We start from the raw sequence: 17,617 nt of genomic DNA on the forward strand, positions 1-17,617 counted from the left end.
ACGGAGGCCCCTAACGGAACCTTCAACGCAGATCTGAACGAGGCCTAAAAGCAGACAATTCATTTTAACAAATCCATCTATAAAATGCATATACCGGAATTTAAACATGTCCAGGATTTTCATTGCCATTTTTGTAGCCTTTCTGAAAGGGACGTACAGGTAATGCTTCAGACAACAAGCCCTGTCCAACACCCAGCGGCACACCCCCACTCAGTGTTGTCGTATCTGAGAGGATGCCCATATTTAAGGCACCACTCTCAGACAGTAGCACTTTAAAGAATGTTTTTCTTTCATTGCAGTACAGACTATAATAGGTGTTATGCAATATGTTTAGTACTATGTAGCCTCCTACTCAGCCTAGGATAACAGGGCAGCGCCAAAAATAACTTATGAAAAATAAACTGCTAGTAAAATGACAAATATAACCGGCTTTAAAACACAAATAAAAAAGGAATTTCAGGGCCTCGATGTCTTTTTACTGAAATCATGTAAAGGCAAAAAAATATCTTATCTAAATATCTTTTTTACATAGTTTCTTTATAAAACTATCATAATACACAAAAGTTCAATACAATTTTAAAGACCTTTTTATTTGTAGTTTTACTCATGCCTTATTCACATGAGCGTGTCCAATCTGCATCCGCGAAAAAATTACAGTTTTGCATCCACGTGTCATCCGTCTTTCTTCTTTGCAAGATTTTTTTCTGCAATTCTTAGCAACTGATTAGTCAAAAACTGACAGAACACGATGGTCATCCGTGTGCGGTCCGTTGTTCTTCACGCACAGACTTCGATGGGCGAGTCTTGTCCGCAGAAACTAATAATAGGGCGGTGAGTTTGATGACAAAGGACACACACACTCAGTGAAAAACAAAGGGTGTGTGAAGAGCCTAATTTACTTGTATGGGTCAGTGTGTGCTGTCCGTTCTTAACACCGACAGCACAATGACCAGAAGTACATTCATATGAATAAGGCCTTAATTTGGATAATCTTTAGTGCCCAATAGGCAAATGACTGCCCAGTACAGTAGAGACTTCCCAAAAGTTACCTCATTTTGGAAACTATACTCCTCAAGATATTTTACCTAGGGTTGTAATAAGCCTGTTAACCCCACATGTGTTTTCCCGAAATTAGAGCGCACTCGATGCTGTAGAGTGAAAATGGAAATTTTTCCATAGATATAACAATATGTGGTGCCCAGCTTGTGCCACCATGGAAGGACAGCTCTCTATTATGCTGCGTATTTTAGAAACACCCTACATGTTGGCCTAATCTTTTGCCTGGACATTTGACAGGGCTCAGGAGTGAAAGTGTACCATGTAAAATTAAGGCCTAATTTTGGCTATTTATAAAGTATTGGTTCACAATTGCAGAGGCTCTGAAGTGAAATAAAAGAAACCCCTGAGAAGTGACCCGATTTTGGAAACTACACCCCTCAAGGTGTAAGGGGTGTAGTGAGCATTTTCACTCCACAGGTCTTTTCCATAAATGATTGCGCAGCGGATGGTAAAAAGTAAAAATTTACATTTTTTCCGTTAGATATGCCATTTCAGTGGCAAATATATTGTGCCCAGCTTATGCCACTGGAGACCACCTTAAAAGGGTTCTCCCAGGTTTGGCAATGACATATGTGGAAGTAAACTGCGGTTTGGGCACAGTGTAGGGCTCAGAAGGGAGGGAGCACCATTTGGCTTTTAGAGCGCTGATTTTTCTTGGTAATAGTTTTGTCTGGAGTATTACTGATATTTCAGTTTATAACGTGGGGTCATATGGGCAACCTGGGCAGAGTACATCAGGACATAATAACAGGGTATAACAGCGGGGTAAAAAAAATAAAAAATAATCCATAGAGGTGTGTTAAGCTGTGACACAATCCTTTATGCACAGGTCAGTGTCATACTGATAAATATCCTTTCTTATCCCCCTTTTGGTCCACACTCTGCAACTTTGCAGTTTGGGGAATTTTATTGGGAAATTGTTGTCCTGGCATAATACGGGCACCCTCGCTTCCAGCAGATATGTTTGGGCCCTCCCATTCCTGGTACACTAATTTTAGGGCCCTGATAAATCGGCTCTCGAAACAAAATAAATGTTCCCCTCGGGCCTGCACAACTGCATGTGTTTTCTTTCCTGACTTATTGGAGACTTAACTTATAAAAAAATTTTCATAGACGTAGTGGTACGAGGGCTGTTTTTTTTACGGGACGAGCTGCAGCTTTTAAGAGTACCATTTTGTGGTACATGCGACTTTTAGATCACTTTTTATCCTATATTTTTTTTTTTTAAAGAGGCAATGTGACCAAAAAACAGCGATTCTGCCATATTTTAGGATTTATTTTTTTCAAACAGCGTTCACCATGCGTTATAAATTACATGTAACCTTTATTATGCATGTCAGTGTGATTTCAGCGACACCACATTTAGAGCACTTTATGTTTTACAACTTTTGCACAATAAAATTACTTTTGTAAAATGAATGCATTTTTTCTGTCGCCACGTTCTAAGAACCATAACTTTCAAATTTTTTTGCCGATGGAGCTGTATTCTGGCATTGGTTATTTTTACGGCGTTCACTGCACGGGATAAATGATATTTTTATAGATCAGGCCGTTACAGACATAGTGATACCAATTATGTATGTTTTTGTTTTGTTTTTTCAATAATAAAAACGACTTGATAAGGGAAAAAGAGCAAATGTTTTATTTTATTACTTGGAACTTTTTTTTTTTAGCCCTCCCAGGGGCATGAAGCTCCAAATGTCTGATTGCTGTTCGAATACATTCCACTAGCTATGAAGTGCAATGCATTAGAACAGTCAGTCCTCCACTGACAGCAAGCTCATTAGGCTTCACCTACGGGCGTGGCCTAATCGGCTTCTGTAATTGGCAGACCAGGAACTAGAGTAAACTGTAAAACAGCTGAAGCCCGCCGCTAATGTCGCGGGCTCAGCTTCTGAGCCCGCGTCATCTTCCGGTCTTCATGGAAAGCCTTTTATGCCCCGCCTCTGGGAGGGGCCTAGAAGGCTTCGGCAGACCAGGAGGAAAGTGTTAGGCCTCCAGTTGCTATTGCAGCCATCAGCACCCCCGCGATGCGATTGCATCGCGGGGGTGTCAATTGGCTACAAACCCCTTAAATTGAGAAGTAGCTTTTGACCGCTGCATTTAAGCGGTTAATGGCAGGGATCGGAGCGAACTTTACTCCCCGCCATTACAGCTGATACCCACAGCTGATGGCACGGGCTCAGCTTCTGCCCCTGTGCCAGTCATTTGTCATTAGTAGGGTTGTCACGATACTAGAATTTGGACTTTGATATCGATACTTTGTCTAGTATTACGATTTTCGATACCCAAATAATACATTGCCAGCATTAATTAAAATTTTTTTAAAAAAAGTTCTTCCATTTTCTGATGTGGGGCACGTGGTGTGATGAATTTTGCATGTGCCACACATTTAGGCCTCATTTACACAAGCGTGTCGTACGCACCTATATTACTCTATGGGGCAGTGCAGACGATGCGTGAATTTTGCGCAGCGCGAGTGCGTTGCGTAAAACTCACGACATGTTCTATAATCGTGCGTTTTTCGCGCATCACGCACCCATTGAAGTCAATGGGTGCGTGAAAACCACGCATGCCGCACGGAAGCACTTCCGTGCGAACTGCGTGATTCGCGCAAGAGCTGTCAAACTGAATGTAAACAGAAAAGCACCACGTGCTTTTCTGTTTACAAACATCTGAACGGAGTGTCTTAGACATGAGCGAACCGAACTTTACCGGGTTCGGCGGAACTCGTTTTGACCGAACCCGGCAGTAGACCGTCACTGTGCAAGTGCTGAAAGAGTTAAACTGGTTCAGCACCCTGGACAGTGACTTCCGATTCCAATATACGTGAACGTGTAAAAAAAAAAAAAAGTCCTGACTTACCGATAACTCCCGGCTTCTTCCTCCAGTCTGACCTCCCGGGATGACAATTCAGTCAAAGTGACAGCTGCAGCCAATCACAAGCCAAGCACAGGCTGCAGCGGTCACATGGACTGCCGCGTCATCCAGGGAGGTGGGGCCAGATGTCGAGAGGCGCGTCACCAAGGACGCGTCACCAAGGCAACGGCCGGGAAGTTCTCGGTAAGTACGAACCTCTTTTTTTTTTTTAAACAGGTTACTCAATATGGTGATCGGAATGCACTGTCGAGGGTGCTGAAAGAGTTACTGCCGATCAGTTAACTCTTTCAGACAGTGACTGACGTCGACTAGCCTCATCTCTATGATGGCGGCTGCGCGAAAACCGCGCATCATACACGGATGACACACAGAGCTGTCAAGTGCCTTTTGCGCACGCAAAACGCTGAGTTTTTTTGCGCGCGCAAAACGCACACGCTCGTGTAAATGACGCCTTAGGGTATGTGCACACGGCAGCGTCCGTTACGGCTGAAATTATGGGGCTGTTTTCAGGAGAAAACAGCTCTGTAATATCAGGCGTAATGGCATGTTGAGGCGCTTTTTTGCTGCGTGAATTACGGACGTAAATGGAGCTGATTTTCCATGGAGTCAATGGAAAACGGCTCCATTTACGTCTGAAGAAGTGACAGGCACTTCTTTGACGCGGGCGTCTATTTACGCCCCGCCTTTTGACAGCGGGGCGTAAAAAAAAGTGACCGTCGGAACAGAACATCGTAAGACCCATACACTAGAGGCAGACTTGGGGCCCTTTATTAGGTCCAGGGCTGCCATAAAAGACACGACACCCAGCGACCTTATTGCCGGTGCGATGAGAGAGGGAGCTCCCTCCCTCTATTCAAAACAACTCAGATGCGGCGGTCGATACTGATAATCGATCTCACTCGTTAGAGCAGGGATGCCCCCAGCCCTCAGCTACATCTGGTAGCTGAGAGAAGGGAGATTTAACGGAGCCCTGCTCTGTTTATTTATTCCGATGAAGCCGTAAAAAGGCTATTGCGTCAGACTAAAGCCTGTTAGTGGCCGCCATAAAAACACTATGGGGCGGTCACTAACGGATTAATGAGAGGAACACGGATGTTAAATTCATCACACCTCGTGCCTCACATTAACAAGTGAAAGAAAGACATTTTTATTTTATTTTTTATAGCATATACATCATAAATGACGCAACAAATTTGTTGTGCAGATTATTACGGCCGCGCCAATACCGAATGTGTGTATTTTTTATGTATTGAGACTTATTTTAATGTTTATTGTAAAAAATGCGTATGAGTATTTTTTTTTAATTTAACTACTTTGTTTCTGCTTTACTTTTAAACTTTAATGTTGTCGCTGAAGAATTTTGACAATGTACTGGCATATATCTATATACTAATACACAGGCAGTTGTTAGGACATACCGAAGTATGCCATACCAACAGGAAATATGGTAAGACAGCCCTGGGGTCCTTCAATGGACCCTGGGCTGTCTGCCCATATATGGTATGGGGCAGATCCAAAGGGCATCCCCCCTTCGGTCAGCTTTGATTGCAGCATTCAGGCGAATAGCGGCGGAGATTACGTTTCTCTGATCTCCGCCGTTAAAAAGGGGCTGCGGCTGTGTAAAACAGCCATTGACCCGCTGATGGTAACAAGTACGCACGCGGTCAGCATGAGGTGATGCGGCTGGTGCTGCACTAATGAGTGGCAGGCACGGAGTACAGAACACGGGGGTGTTTTGCAGTGCACCCGCCATTTTTGTCTTCGGTGCCGCCGCTAATTAGTGCAGCGCCGGCCGCATCACATCATGCTGACTGAGCGCGCACTTCTCAGGACACAGGAGCGGGGCAATGGCTGTATCACACGGTCGCAGCCCCGCTCTCATACATTCATGTGTTACAAACCTATGAAGTAACGGTATCGAACCGTTTGAGGGTGCACGATATCGAAACATTATCGAAGTTTCGATGCATCGTGCATCCCTAGTCAGAATTATACGAAAAATTTTAGGAAGCACTAGCTTTCCATGACGTATACTTATGACAAATGTCGGGAAGGTGTTAATGTTTAAGGGCCTCGTTGACAAGTGGAAAGGTAACACCCAATTGTCAATTTATTGATACATTTAGAGGAAGAAAAACAACAGGAATGTAACAAAAGGATGCTTTGGCAGTGTTATTTTAATATACGTAATAAAAAAGGCATATCAGGAGAGTTAACAGAACCTCATTGAAGGGTTTATCAGCTTTGGACAGTCCCTACTTGTTAGAAGAGTCCCTTGAAAATAAGCGGATCACAAAATACCCCCCTGCTGGGATCTCCAGCGATCAGCTGCAATTTGTGGGACAATGTGGCAACAAGTGCTAAATTTCCCTGCATCGCCACCACGGGGGAAATTAAGCATTACACAGTGCCCGTTCATATCAGTGGTTGTCTGTATAATACTGGACGGATTCTTCAGAGCAAGAGAAGCTCTTTGTAAGGATACATTCACATGACAGTTAAAAACGGCCGTGAGATGGAAGTTTTTTGAACGGCCATCACATGGCCGTTTTCAGAACATTGATGTTCTATGGGCGTATTCACACGGCCGTTTTTCCGGCCCGTAAATATTGGCCGTCAAAAAATAGGACATGTCCTATTTTTGCCTGTTTTCATGGCCAGACGGCCCCCATAGAAGTCAATGGATACGTTTTTAAGTGCCATCAATACATGTAACAACCTTTAAAAACTGATCTGTGACATGGGGATTCAAGAGGCAAGGGAACTATTGGTTCCCCTGCTTGCTATCGGGGACGCGATGACGCTGAATGCCCTACACACTCACCGAGGCAGAAGCGGCTTCTTCAGCTGTGGTCTCTAGTCTTCACGGGTTCTGCGAAGGCGACGCAATGACATAATCGCGCAGCCTTCGTAGATCCCTTGAAGACGAGACACCACATGTGACGAAGACGGCGCTTCATCGGTGAGTGTGTAGGCATTCAGCTGTTTATATAATAAATGTCGGGGCTGTGCGGCATCATCCACAGGGGGGCTGTGCGGCATCATCCACAGGGGGGCTGTGCGGCATCATCCACAGGGAGGCTGTGCGGCATCATCCACAGGGAGGCTGTGCGGCATCATCCACAGGGAGGCTGTGCGGCATCATCCACAGGGAGGCTGTGCGGCATCATCCACAGGGAGGCTGTGCGGCATCATCCACAGGGAGGCTGTGCGGCATCATCCACAGGGAGGCTGTGCGGCATCATCCTCAGGGGGGCTGTAAATAGTGTCGATGAACATGTGACCCTACTTTTGCATGCGCATTTCAGCCACTCGGCAAAAAACGTAGTAAAATCGCACCATGTGAATTAGGGTTGCATGATGCATCGAAATATCGATACTATTTAGATGCCGTGCACCCCGAAACAGTTCAATACCGTTAATTCATGTATTTCGATACAATACTGTAACAGCCGCACAGTTTAGTAACAAATGAATTTAGATAGAGCAGCGCTACGGCTGTGTAATACAAGTGTGCGGTCAGCATGAGGTGAAGCGGTCGGCGCTTCACTACTGAGCGCCGGCACTAAAGAAATAGACAATGGCGGGCGCACAGCGTAACACCCCTGCCCACATCACCGCATGCTGATCGCATTGGCACACTTGTAAGGAGCGGGGCAATGACTATTACGCAGCCCCGCACTAACGGCGCAAACCTCTGATCTCCGCTGCTATTCCCTTGAATGCTGCGTTCAAAGCTGACCACAGCATTCAAGGGGAAAATGAGAAGGTGGATGCCCCTTGAATTGAGTAACAAGGAATTCCTGTGACACAAACCAGGGACATACATGGGCAGACAGCACAGGGTCCATTGAAGGACCACAGGGCTGTCTGACCAAATTTCCTGTTAGGGCATACTTAGGTATGTCCTAACAACTGCCTATTTACTAACAGTACACAGGCTAGTGTACTGGCATATGCCAGCACATTGACATTTTAAAAAAAAAATAATAAAAAGTAATGGTAAATAAAATAAAAAAATGAAAAAAAATACCCAATTTTTTTTACAATAAAGATTAAAATAAAAGTCTCAACGTGAGGCACGAGGTATTATGAATTTTGGATCTCTATGTGCCTCTGTAATTAACTCCATTATGTACCTCACACATTATCCCAATGTTGTCCATTATGACTGAGAAACATGATGGGGTTAATTACTATTAGGCTGGGTTCACACAAGCATGTTACGTCCGTAATGGACGGAACGTATTTCGGCCGCAAGTCCTGGAACGAACACAGTGCAGGGAGCCGGGCTCCTAGCATCATAGTTATGTACGACGCTAGAAGTCCCTGCCTCGCTGCAGGACAACTGTCCGGTACTGTAATCACGTTTTCAGTACGGGACAGTAGTTCCACGGAGAGGCAGGGACTCCTAGCATCGTACATAACTATGATGCTAGGAGCCCGGGTCTCTGCAGTGTGTTCGGTCCGGGACTTGCGGCCAAAATACGTTCCGTCCATTACGGACGTAACATGCTCGTGTGAATCCAGCCTTAAAGAGGCTCTGTCACCAGATTTTGCAACCCCTATCTCCTATTGCAGCAGATCGGCGCTGCAATGTAGATTACAGTAACGTTTTTATTTTAAAAAAAACGAGCATTTTTGGCCAAGTTATGACCATTTTTGTATTTATGCAAATGAGGCTTCCAAAAGTCCAACTGGGCGTGTATTATGTGCGTACATCGGGCGTTTTTACTACTTTTACTGGCTGGGCATTCTGACGAGCAGTATCATCCACTTCTCTTCAGAACGCCCAGCTTCTGGCAGTGCAGACACACAGTGTGTTCTCGAGAGATCACGCTGTGACGTCACTCACTTCCTGCCCCAGGTCCTGCATCGTGTCGGACGAGCGAGGACACATCGGCACCAGAGGCTACAGTTGATTCTGCAGCAGCATCGGCGTTTGCAGGTAAGTCGATGTAGCTACTTACCTGCAAACGCTGATGCTGCTGCAGAATCAACTGTAGCCTCTGGTGCCGACACGATGCAGGACCTGGGGCAGGAAGTGAGTGACGTCACAGCGTGATCTCTCGAGAACACGCTGTGTCTGCACTGCCAGAAGCTGGGCGTTGTGAAGAGAAGTGGATGATACTGCTCGTCAGAATGCCCAGCTAGTAAAAGTATTAAAAACGCCCCGATGTACGCACATAATACACGCCCACTTGGACTTTTGCAAGCCTCATTTGCATAAATACAAAAATGGTCATAACTTGGCCAAAAATGCTCGTTTTTTAAAAATAAAAACGTTACTGTAATCTACATTGCAGCGCCGATCTGCTGCAATAGCAGATAGGGGTTGCAAAATCTGGTGACAGAGCCTCTTTAATGTGAGGAACATGGAGGTTCAAAATTCATCACACGACGTGCCTCACCAGAAAATGGAAGAACTTTTTTATTATTATAAGCAAAGTATCGTAATAGGATCGAGAATCGCAATACTACACGAAGTAACGGTATAAGTCTGGTATCGTGACAACCCTAGTGTGAATACACCCTAATATATATGTTCTGCACACAGTATATGACTAAGAATACAAATATGGGAACAAAACATTGATAACTACAATGATTCATATACACAGATAATAGAGGTGCTAAAATACTTACCACACATAGTGAGGGTATGTACACGGAGTGTTTTCAGCCGTTTTTCGGGCCGAAAAATGGCTAACAAAACGGAAGCAGAATGCCTCCAAACATCTGCCCATTGATTTCAATAGGAGAAACGGTGTCCTGCTCCGACGAGCCATTTTTTAACGTGGCAGTTTTTCAAAACGGTCGCGTAAAAAAAAACGGCCACCGAAAAGAAGTGCATGTCACTTCTTCAGCTGTTTTTCATAGACATTAGAAAAACAGCTCCAAAAAGGCAGCGAAAATCGCGAGTGGCTTAGAAAACGTCTGAAAATCAGGAGCTGTTTTCCCTTGAAAACAGCTTTGTATTTTGAGAAGTTTTTTATTTTGTGTGTGCACATACCCTTAACCCCTTCCCCCTGCTTGCATTCTGGGCCCTAATGACCAAGCAATTTTTTACGTTTTTTCATCATCACATTCGAAGAGCTATAACTTTTTTTATTTTTGCGTCGACATAGCTGTATAAGGTCTTGTTTTTTGCGGGACAAGTTGTACTTTTTAAAAGCACCATTTTGGGGTACATATAAATGTATCCATTAACTTTTATTAACTTTTTTTTGGGGGGGGGGAGAATAGAAGAAAACCTGAAATATCGCCACTCTTTTTTTGCGTCCTAAATCTACGTAGTTTACCGTGTGGTGTAAATAACTTTATTCAACAGATTGTTTTTTTTCAAAAGTATTTGTTTTTGTGTCTCCATATTTGAAGAGCCATAACTTTTTTATTGTTCCGCCGATACAGTTGTATGAGGGCTTTTTTTTGGGGGGGGGGGGGGGGTGACGACTTATAGTTGTTTTTATTGATACAATTTTAGAGTAGATTCGTCTTTTTGATCACATATCACATTTTTTTTTTAAAGTCAGGATTAACAGAAAACAGCAATTTTTCCACTGTTTATTTTTTTTACGGCGTTCACCGTGCGGCTTAAATAATGTAACACCTTTATAGTCGAAGTCGTTACGGACGCGGCGATACCAAATATGTGTAACTTTTTTTCTTTATTGTGTTTTTTTTAATAGTAAAAGCTTTTTGTAAGGGGAAAAAGTGTGTTTTAAATTTTATTTTTAATTTTTTTTTTATATACACTTCATTCAATTTTTTTTTTACTAGTCCCACTTTAATATGTGATCATACTTTTGTATTGCAGTGTATTACTGCCTGTCCGTTTAAAACGGACAGGCATCTGCTAGGACATGCCTCCGGCATGACCTAGCAGGCATTCACTACAGGCAGACCTGGGGGCCTTTATTAGGCCCCCGGCTGCCATCGGAGACACAGACACTTGGCGATCTTATCGCCGGGTGCCGGTGGGATGAGAGGGAGCTCCCTCCCTCTCTCCAAAACCACTCAGATGCGGCTCCCGCAATTGAGCGCCGCATCTGAGGAGTTAAATGGGTGAGATCGATACGAATATCGATCTCACACGTTAGAGCAGGGACGCTCCCAGCCCTCAGCTACCTCTGGCAGCTGAAAGCAGGGAGATTTCACGGCTCCCTGCTCTGCTTACTTTATTCTGATGCAGCGCCGTGAAAAAGGCTATTGCATCAGAATAAAGCCCGTTAGTGACTGACGTGAAAAGGCTTATCGGCGGTCATTAAGGGGTTAAACTACTCGCTGGATTTGACAGTCTGGGGAAAGGAGTGGACATGTTGGGTATCAATATGTATTATCCTTTGTTCCTGTGGAATATAAGCCACTATTAGAAGTGAAAGCGGCTTCCCCCCTCTCCTCATTGAAGAAACATGCATGCACGATCGACCAAGCCGAGCGTGCTCCATTATAGCGGTGAAGGGTAGATGAGCCACTGTGCATTAACCGGTTGCAGACCATCTATAGACTATAAATGTCCGGGTTGGTCAGCACTCCACTCTGTAGGACGTTCTAGGAAGCCCTGCGGAGTTTGCTGGTTTTCCGCCCCCCCACGATGGCATTTAGCTCTATGATCTAAATTTGCGTGGGACTTAATCGCTGCATTAATTGCGAGATCAAGCTGTGCAGCGATTAAGTCCCACACAAACTGTACCAAAATGTCCGGAGTGTGAATAGACATCGCGTCCTGGCTGGAGGGGATGTCTATTCACTGTCAAGACACTTCAGTAAAGTTAATGTGGGTGTATGTGACAGCACAGCGTGATCTCGCGAGATCACGTTGTGCGGAGTACAAATGGACATGAATGGAGAGAAGTGTATGACGCTGATTGGTCAGCGTCATACACTCCTCTTTTAACTTTTCACCAAGTGAGCGTTGTAAAAACGCCCGGTTGGGCATTAAGAAAGTCATTAACAAATCCAAAATTGCTCATAAAATGATGTTATCTACATTACAGTGCCGATCACATTATGTAGGAGATAGGGCACTTATAAAAGTGGTGACAGAGCCTCTTTTAAAGAGGCTCTGTCACCAGATTTTGCAACCCCTATCTGCTATTGCAGCAGATAGGCGCTGCAATGTAGATTACAGTAACGTTTTTATTTTTTTAAAAACGAGCATTTTTGGCCAAGTTATGACCATTTTTGTATTTATGCAAATGAGGCTTGCAAAAGTACAACTGGGCGTGTTTACAGTAAAAGTCCAAGTGGGCGTGTATTATGTGCGTACATCGGGGCAGGTTTACTTATTTTACTAGCTGGGCGTTCTGACGAGAAGTATCATCCACTTCTCTTCACTCACTTCCTGCCCCAGTTCCTGCATCGTGTCGGACGAGCGAGGACACATCGGCACCAGAGGCTACAGTTGATTCTGCAGCAGCATCGGCGTTTGCAGGTAAGTCGATGTAGCTACTTACCTGCAAACGCCGATGCTGCTGCAGAATCAACTGTAGCCTCTGGTGCCGATGTAGCCGACACGATGCAGGACCTGGGGCAGGAAGTGAGTGACGTCACAGCGTGATCTCTCGAGAACACGCTGTGTCTGCACTGCCAGAAGCTGGGCGTTGTGGAGAGAAGTGGATGATACTTCTCATCAGAACGCCCAGCTAGTAAAAGTAGTAAACACGCCCCGATGTACGCACATAATACACGCCCAGTTGGACTTTTGCAAGCCTCATTTGCATAAATACAAAAATGGTCATAACTTGGCCAAAAATGCTCGTTTTTTAAAAATAAAAACGTTACGGTTATCTACATTGCAGCGCTGATCTGCTGCAATAGGAGATAGGGGTTGCAAAATCTGGTGACAGAGCCTCTTTAAGTATCTTTCACTATAGCTTGTCTGCAAATCTTAATTGTAAGGGGAATTGCATCCAAATACATTTTTGGCAGATCTACAGGGACTGTAGGTCCCTGTGCATCATGGTAAATAGACATACAACGTCCAACACTCCCTAGTTAGGCATAGGAGCTTTATAACCATGCTTTACAGGATAAAAAGTTTTTAACATCACGTATGCCTACTTATTGAGTGAAATTACTATGAAAGAAACACTCCTCCTTGGCTAAAAATTCTAAGGTCCAACGCACACGACCGTAAAATCGTCCGTAAATGCGGTCCGCAATTATGGACGCATTCACTAATATTGTTCACGTACACCTTTCCGTTTATTTATGGGAAGGTGCCCAGCCCGTAGAAGCGTACCACAAAAGATAGGACACGTCCTATTTTTTGCTTTTTATGGTCCGTGTACCCATACTTTGAATGGGAGCACGGGCCAAAAAGTCAGACGGCTGTCAGTGGCCGACCCCGCAATTGCGGCCATGATTACAGGCACGGCTGTGTGCATGAGGCCTAAGGCTACATGCACACGTTGTGCAATTTGAGGTGGATAATCAGAGTCAAAACCGCAGATAAAACGCAGGTAATTCCACATATGAAATACCATTTGCGTTTGATGCATTTTTACATTGATACAGAAACATGTGCGGATTTTGGGGAGTTTTTTTTCTATAAAACTTGTCAGATACAATTCCGAGATGAAAGCACAAGATACTGTTTTAGATTTTAAAATTTGCAACTCAGGTCAACTTAGGTGCGGAAAAAGCCTGACCGTGTAGATTACTTAAATTGCCACAGGAAAATCAACATGGAAAATCGACATGTAATACTCTGTGTGCATGTGGCCTAAGAGAAGTATTTTTATTCTACTGAAAAATGTTGCGGGACCTGTGGTCACTGGACAACCATACCAATAAGAGGGTAAGTCACGACATGTATTGCAATGGACAACAGCAGTTGCGATGCAAAATCTCCCCCTTTTATCATCCATGGTTTTGTAAACTAACGACACCCAATAATCTGTCTAAATTCCGATCCACCATGATTTTTTATTTTTAGGGCAGAGTCATTTTTACCATAAAGTTCATGTTATAAATTGCCGGATCGGACATTGTTGTTTTGGTTTTTTTTCTTTTCCTTGCTGCATCCACGTAAGGTTAAAATGATTATCTCTAGGATGCCTTCAACGTATGATAGGTGTGACAAATATTTGGGACACCTACAAATCCCGAGATCTAAATGAATAGAATAATTGGGCACATGACATGCATTACAGCGGTATAACATGTAGGAAAATAAGAAGGGAGCCAAATGATCCACCGAGTACTCCTTTATTCTCCTTATTGAGGGTCAGCAACGCTTAATCTCAAACAACCCCAGTTTTTTTTTTTCATGTTCACCAGGTCTACTGTTATGTGCGTCAGGTTGAAAAGGTTAACAAAATAGCAAAAGTATTAGTCAGTTTTGAGACTTTACAGTAGCGGGCGATCAAGACAAGCAGCAGCGGTCAAAGACCGCATTTGGCCATCAACAGTGAGGCCCTATGCACACGTCTATTTTTCGCCCGTAATTACAGACCCATTCATTTCTATTGGCTACCGACACCTTTCCATATTTATACGGATGGGTGTCCATGCCATAAAAAATATAGAACATGTCTTATTTTTTGTCCGTAATTACGGCACGGACTCCCCATAGAAGTCTATGAGCGCTTCCGTAATTACGGATGGCTATGGATGCGAAGCTGTAGCCGTCCGTAATTACAGAAGCGTTGCTAGGTGATGCCAGGTTTTCAGATGTTGCATATCATTTGTGGTTTTCTTCTTATTGCGGATCTGTAAATACGGATGCATTACGCACACCTTTCCGTATAGGCGGATGATTTACGGATGACTGCGGATCCGTATTTACGGTCAGTATTTACGTATGGGTGAAAGCTACGGTCGTGTGCATAGTGCCCGAATGTTTAGCAAAATTAGTCACGTGCTAAAATCTGCATTTACTTATCGCACAAATTTGCTGGACACTATAAACAGGAAATCACGGTGAAAGGCTGACAGGGACCCACTCCTGCCGGTTTATAAGTGACAGGGAACCATATTGACCTGTCTATCACTGGAGACAACCATCCACTCCAACCAGTTTATAGTTGCTGACAGGGATCCACGTTAACCTCCCTATTACCACTGACGGGGATCCACGTTAACCTCGCTATTACCACTGACGGGGATCCACGTTAACCTCTCTATTATCACTGACGGGGATCCACGTTAACCTCTCTATTATCACTGACGGGGATCCACGTTAACCTCTCTATTATCACTGACGGGGATCCACGTTAACCTCTCTATTATCACTGACGGGGATCCACGTTAACCTCGCTATTATCACTGGCAGGGATCCACGTTAACCTCTCTATTATCACTGGCAGGGATCCACGTTGACGTCGCTATTATCACTGACAGGGATCCACGTTAACCTCTCTATTATGACTGACATGGATCCACGTTGACCTCGCTATTATCACTGACATGGATCCACGTTAACCTCTCTATTATGACTGACATGGATCCACGTTGACCTCGCTATTACCACTGACAGGGATCCACCTTGACCTCGCTATTACCACTGACAGGGATCCACGTTGACCTCGCTATTACCATTGACAGGGATCCACGTTGACCTCGGTATTACCACTGACAGGGATCCACGTTAACCTTCCTATTACCACTGACGGGGATCCACGTTGACCTCAATATTATCACTGACAGGGATCCACGTTGACGGTTTATAAACACTGACAGGGATCCACGTTGACCTCGCTATTATCACTGGCAGGGATCCACGTTGCCGTCGCTATTATCACTGACAGGGATCCACGTTGACGGTTTATAAACACTGACAAGGATTTATATTGACTTGTTTTTAGAGATTAAAAAGTAATCCTAATTGTCAGCAAATAATGCCAATGATAGTAATCTATGTACACATATGTGACGTCAGGCGAGAGGAGCACCACATGATGTCATTGTGTCCTGTACACGGCAGCGTAATCACTAGTGACACCCCTCTCCACACACAACAACCCACAGTCAATGCTGTACTCACCGTGTACGGCCGACGCCTGGAGAATTGCCCCTGACGTGCCATCGATGACTTTGATGCTGCCCCGAGTAGTGACGGCCAGGATGGCGTTCAACGACGGATGATAGGACAAACTGCTCACACCATGTTCGTCACAACGCAGACATCCATCTCTAAGCACTAACCACTCCAAAGATACCGCCGCAGCCCCCGCCGCCATCTTCGGCAGCCGGGCCCCCTCCGGGCGGGACACCGGGGCGGGGAGGCCGGGGGAAGAACGAGGAACAGAGGGTGACGAGCTAGAACTTCGGGGGCAGGAGGAAGATGAATCCAACACAGGAGCTAGATGAAAATGAGGGAAAGGAAGAGGGCCGCCGGCCGCTGCGTCAGGTGACAGGAGAGCAGCAGCCGCAGCAGCTCCGCTACCGCTATACACCATCCGGGGCAGCAGCCAGGAAGCCGCACGGATAGGAGGAGGGGACACCGGAAGTGACGGCACCTGCGCTTGCCTGACGGCCGTGCTCGTACGTATACGTACAGGCCACAGGAGGAAGGCCGCGCTTCCTTTTTTTTTTTTTGCTTGCCTAAGAAACTTTATTGAAAAGAAAATAGCACAGTGACTCGGATAATATAGTTTGGCAACCGCAGCTGCCACACTTTATTGGTGTAAAAGAGCGTTTATTTATGTCCTTGTGCGGTCCTGTCAAATTGGGAAAAGTTCTGTTTGGATGTTTCTTCGTTTTAAACATACAAAACCTCAGATAAGTATTTTGGATAGCAAGGTCAAGCATTCAAGCTGGAAGAAATATGTATATATATATACATGTATGTATGTATATATGTATGCATGTATATATATATATATATATATATATATATATATATATATATATATATATATATATATATATATATATATATACATACATGAACAGAAATAAACTGCACTCCATGTCCGAATCCACAATGGTAATGGGTGAAAGCGGGTAATCCCAATCCAAGGATTGTAGATAAATATAGAAGAAATCCCAAAGCACTCCGATGTAGCAAAAAAAGTGGTTTATTCAGTCAACACACAGCTGCAAAGTTTCCGTACTACTATGGGACGTTGCAGCTGTGTGTTGACTGAACAAACCACTTTTTTTGCTACATCGTAGTGCTGTGGGATTTATTTTATATTTTCATATTTATCTATATATATATATTTTTATATATATATATATATATATATATATATATATATATATATATATATACGGCTCCAGGTCTATGTGGGCCCTTGGGCGACACAGACTTAGTGGGCCCCTTTGCGGGGGAACTCACGGCAACTGTATTTTGGCAGAAAACGTCACTTTGTGCCCCCATATAGACGTTAGGCCCTGTTTATACCCCCATAAATTTAGTGTCTTCTGTAGATAGTTCCACACAGCCCCTCTCCCAGGTAGTGCCACACAGCCCCCCTCCCTTGTAGTGCCACACAGCCCCCCCAGGTAGTGCCACACAGCCTCCTCTTCCCAGGTAGTGCCACACAGCCCCCTCTTCCCAGGTAGTGCCACACAGCCATCCTCCCTGGTAGTGCCACACAGCCCCCTCCCTGGTAGTGCCACACAGCCACCCTCCCTTGTAGTACCACACAGCCTCCCTCCCTGTAGGTAGCGCCTTTTGGGGTCCCTCTAGGAGTGGAATCCCCAGCCAGAGCATTGCTGATTCTCT

At 44.6% G+C, this 17,617-nt stretch overlaps 1 protein-coding gene across 8 annotated transcripts in view; it reads right to left on the bottom strand.

The window, feature by feature from the left end:
- The window catches only part of BIRC6 (baculoviral IAP repeat containing 6), a 237,943-nt gene extending 221,546 nt beyond the window's left edge, over positions 1-16,397 (bottom strand). For 5 of the 8 annotated variants that reach the window (XM_075862828.1, XM_075862827.1, XM_075862825.1 and 2 more), the window contains exon 1: positions 15,929-16,397. In XM_075862828.1, the coding sequence (XP_075718943.1) occupies positions 15,929-16,343 (415 nt within the window). In that variant the 5' untranslated portion in view covers positions 16,344-16,397. The remainder of the gene's footprint in view (positions 1-15,928) is intronic. The other 3 variants (XM_075862831.1, XM_075862830.1, XM_075862824.1) reach the window with 1 other exon arrangement.
- Between the last annotated feature and the right edge of the window lie 1,220 nt (positions 16,398-17,617).

The sequence above is a fragment of the Rhinoderma darwinii genome, chromosome 4 (assembly GCF_050947455.1).
Source record: "Rhinoderma darwinii isolate aRhiDar2 chromosome 4, aRhiDar2.hap1, whole genome shotgun sequence".
NCBI classification, from domain to species: domain Eukaryota; kingdom Metazoa; phylum Chordata; class Amphibia; order Anura; family Rhinodermatidae; genus Rhinoderma; species Rhinoderma darwinii.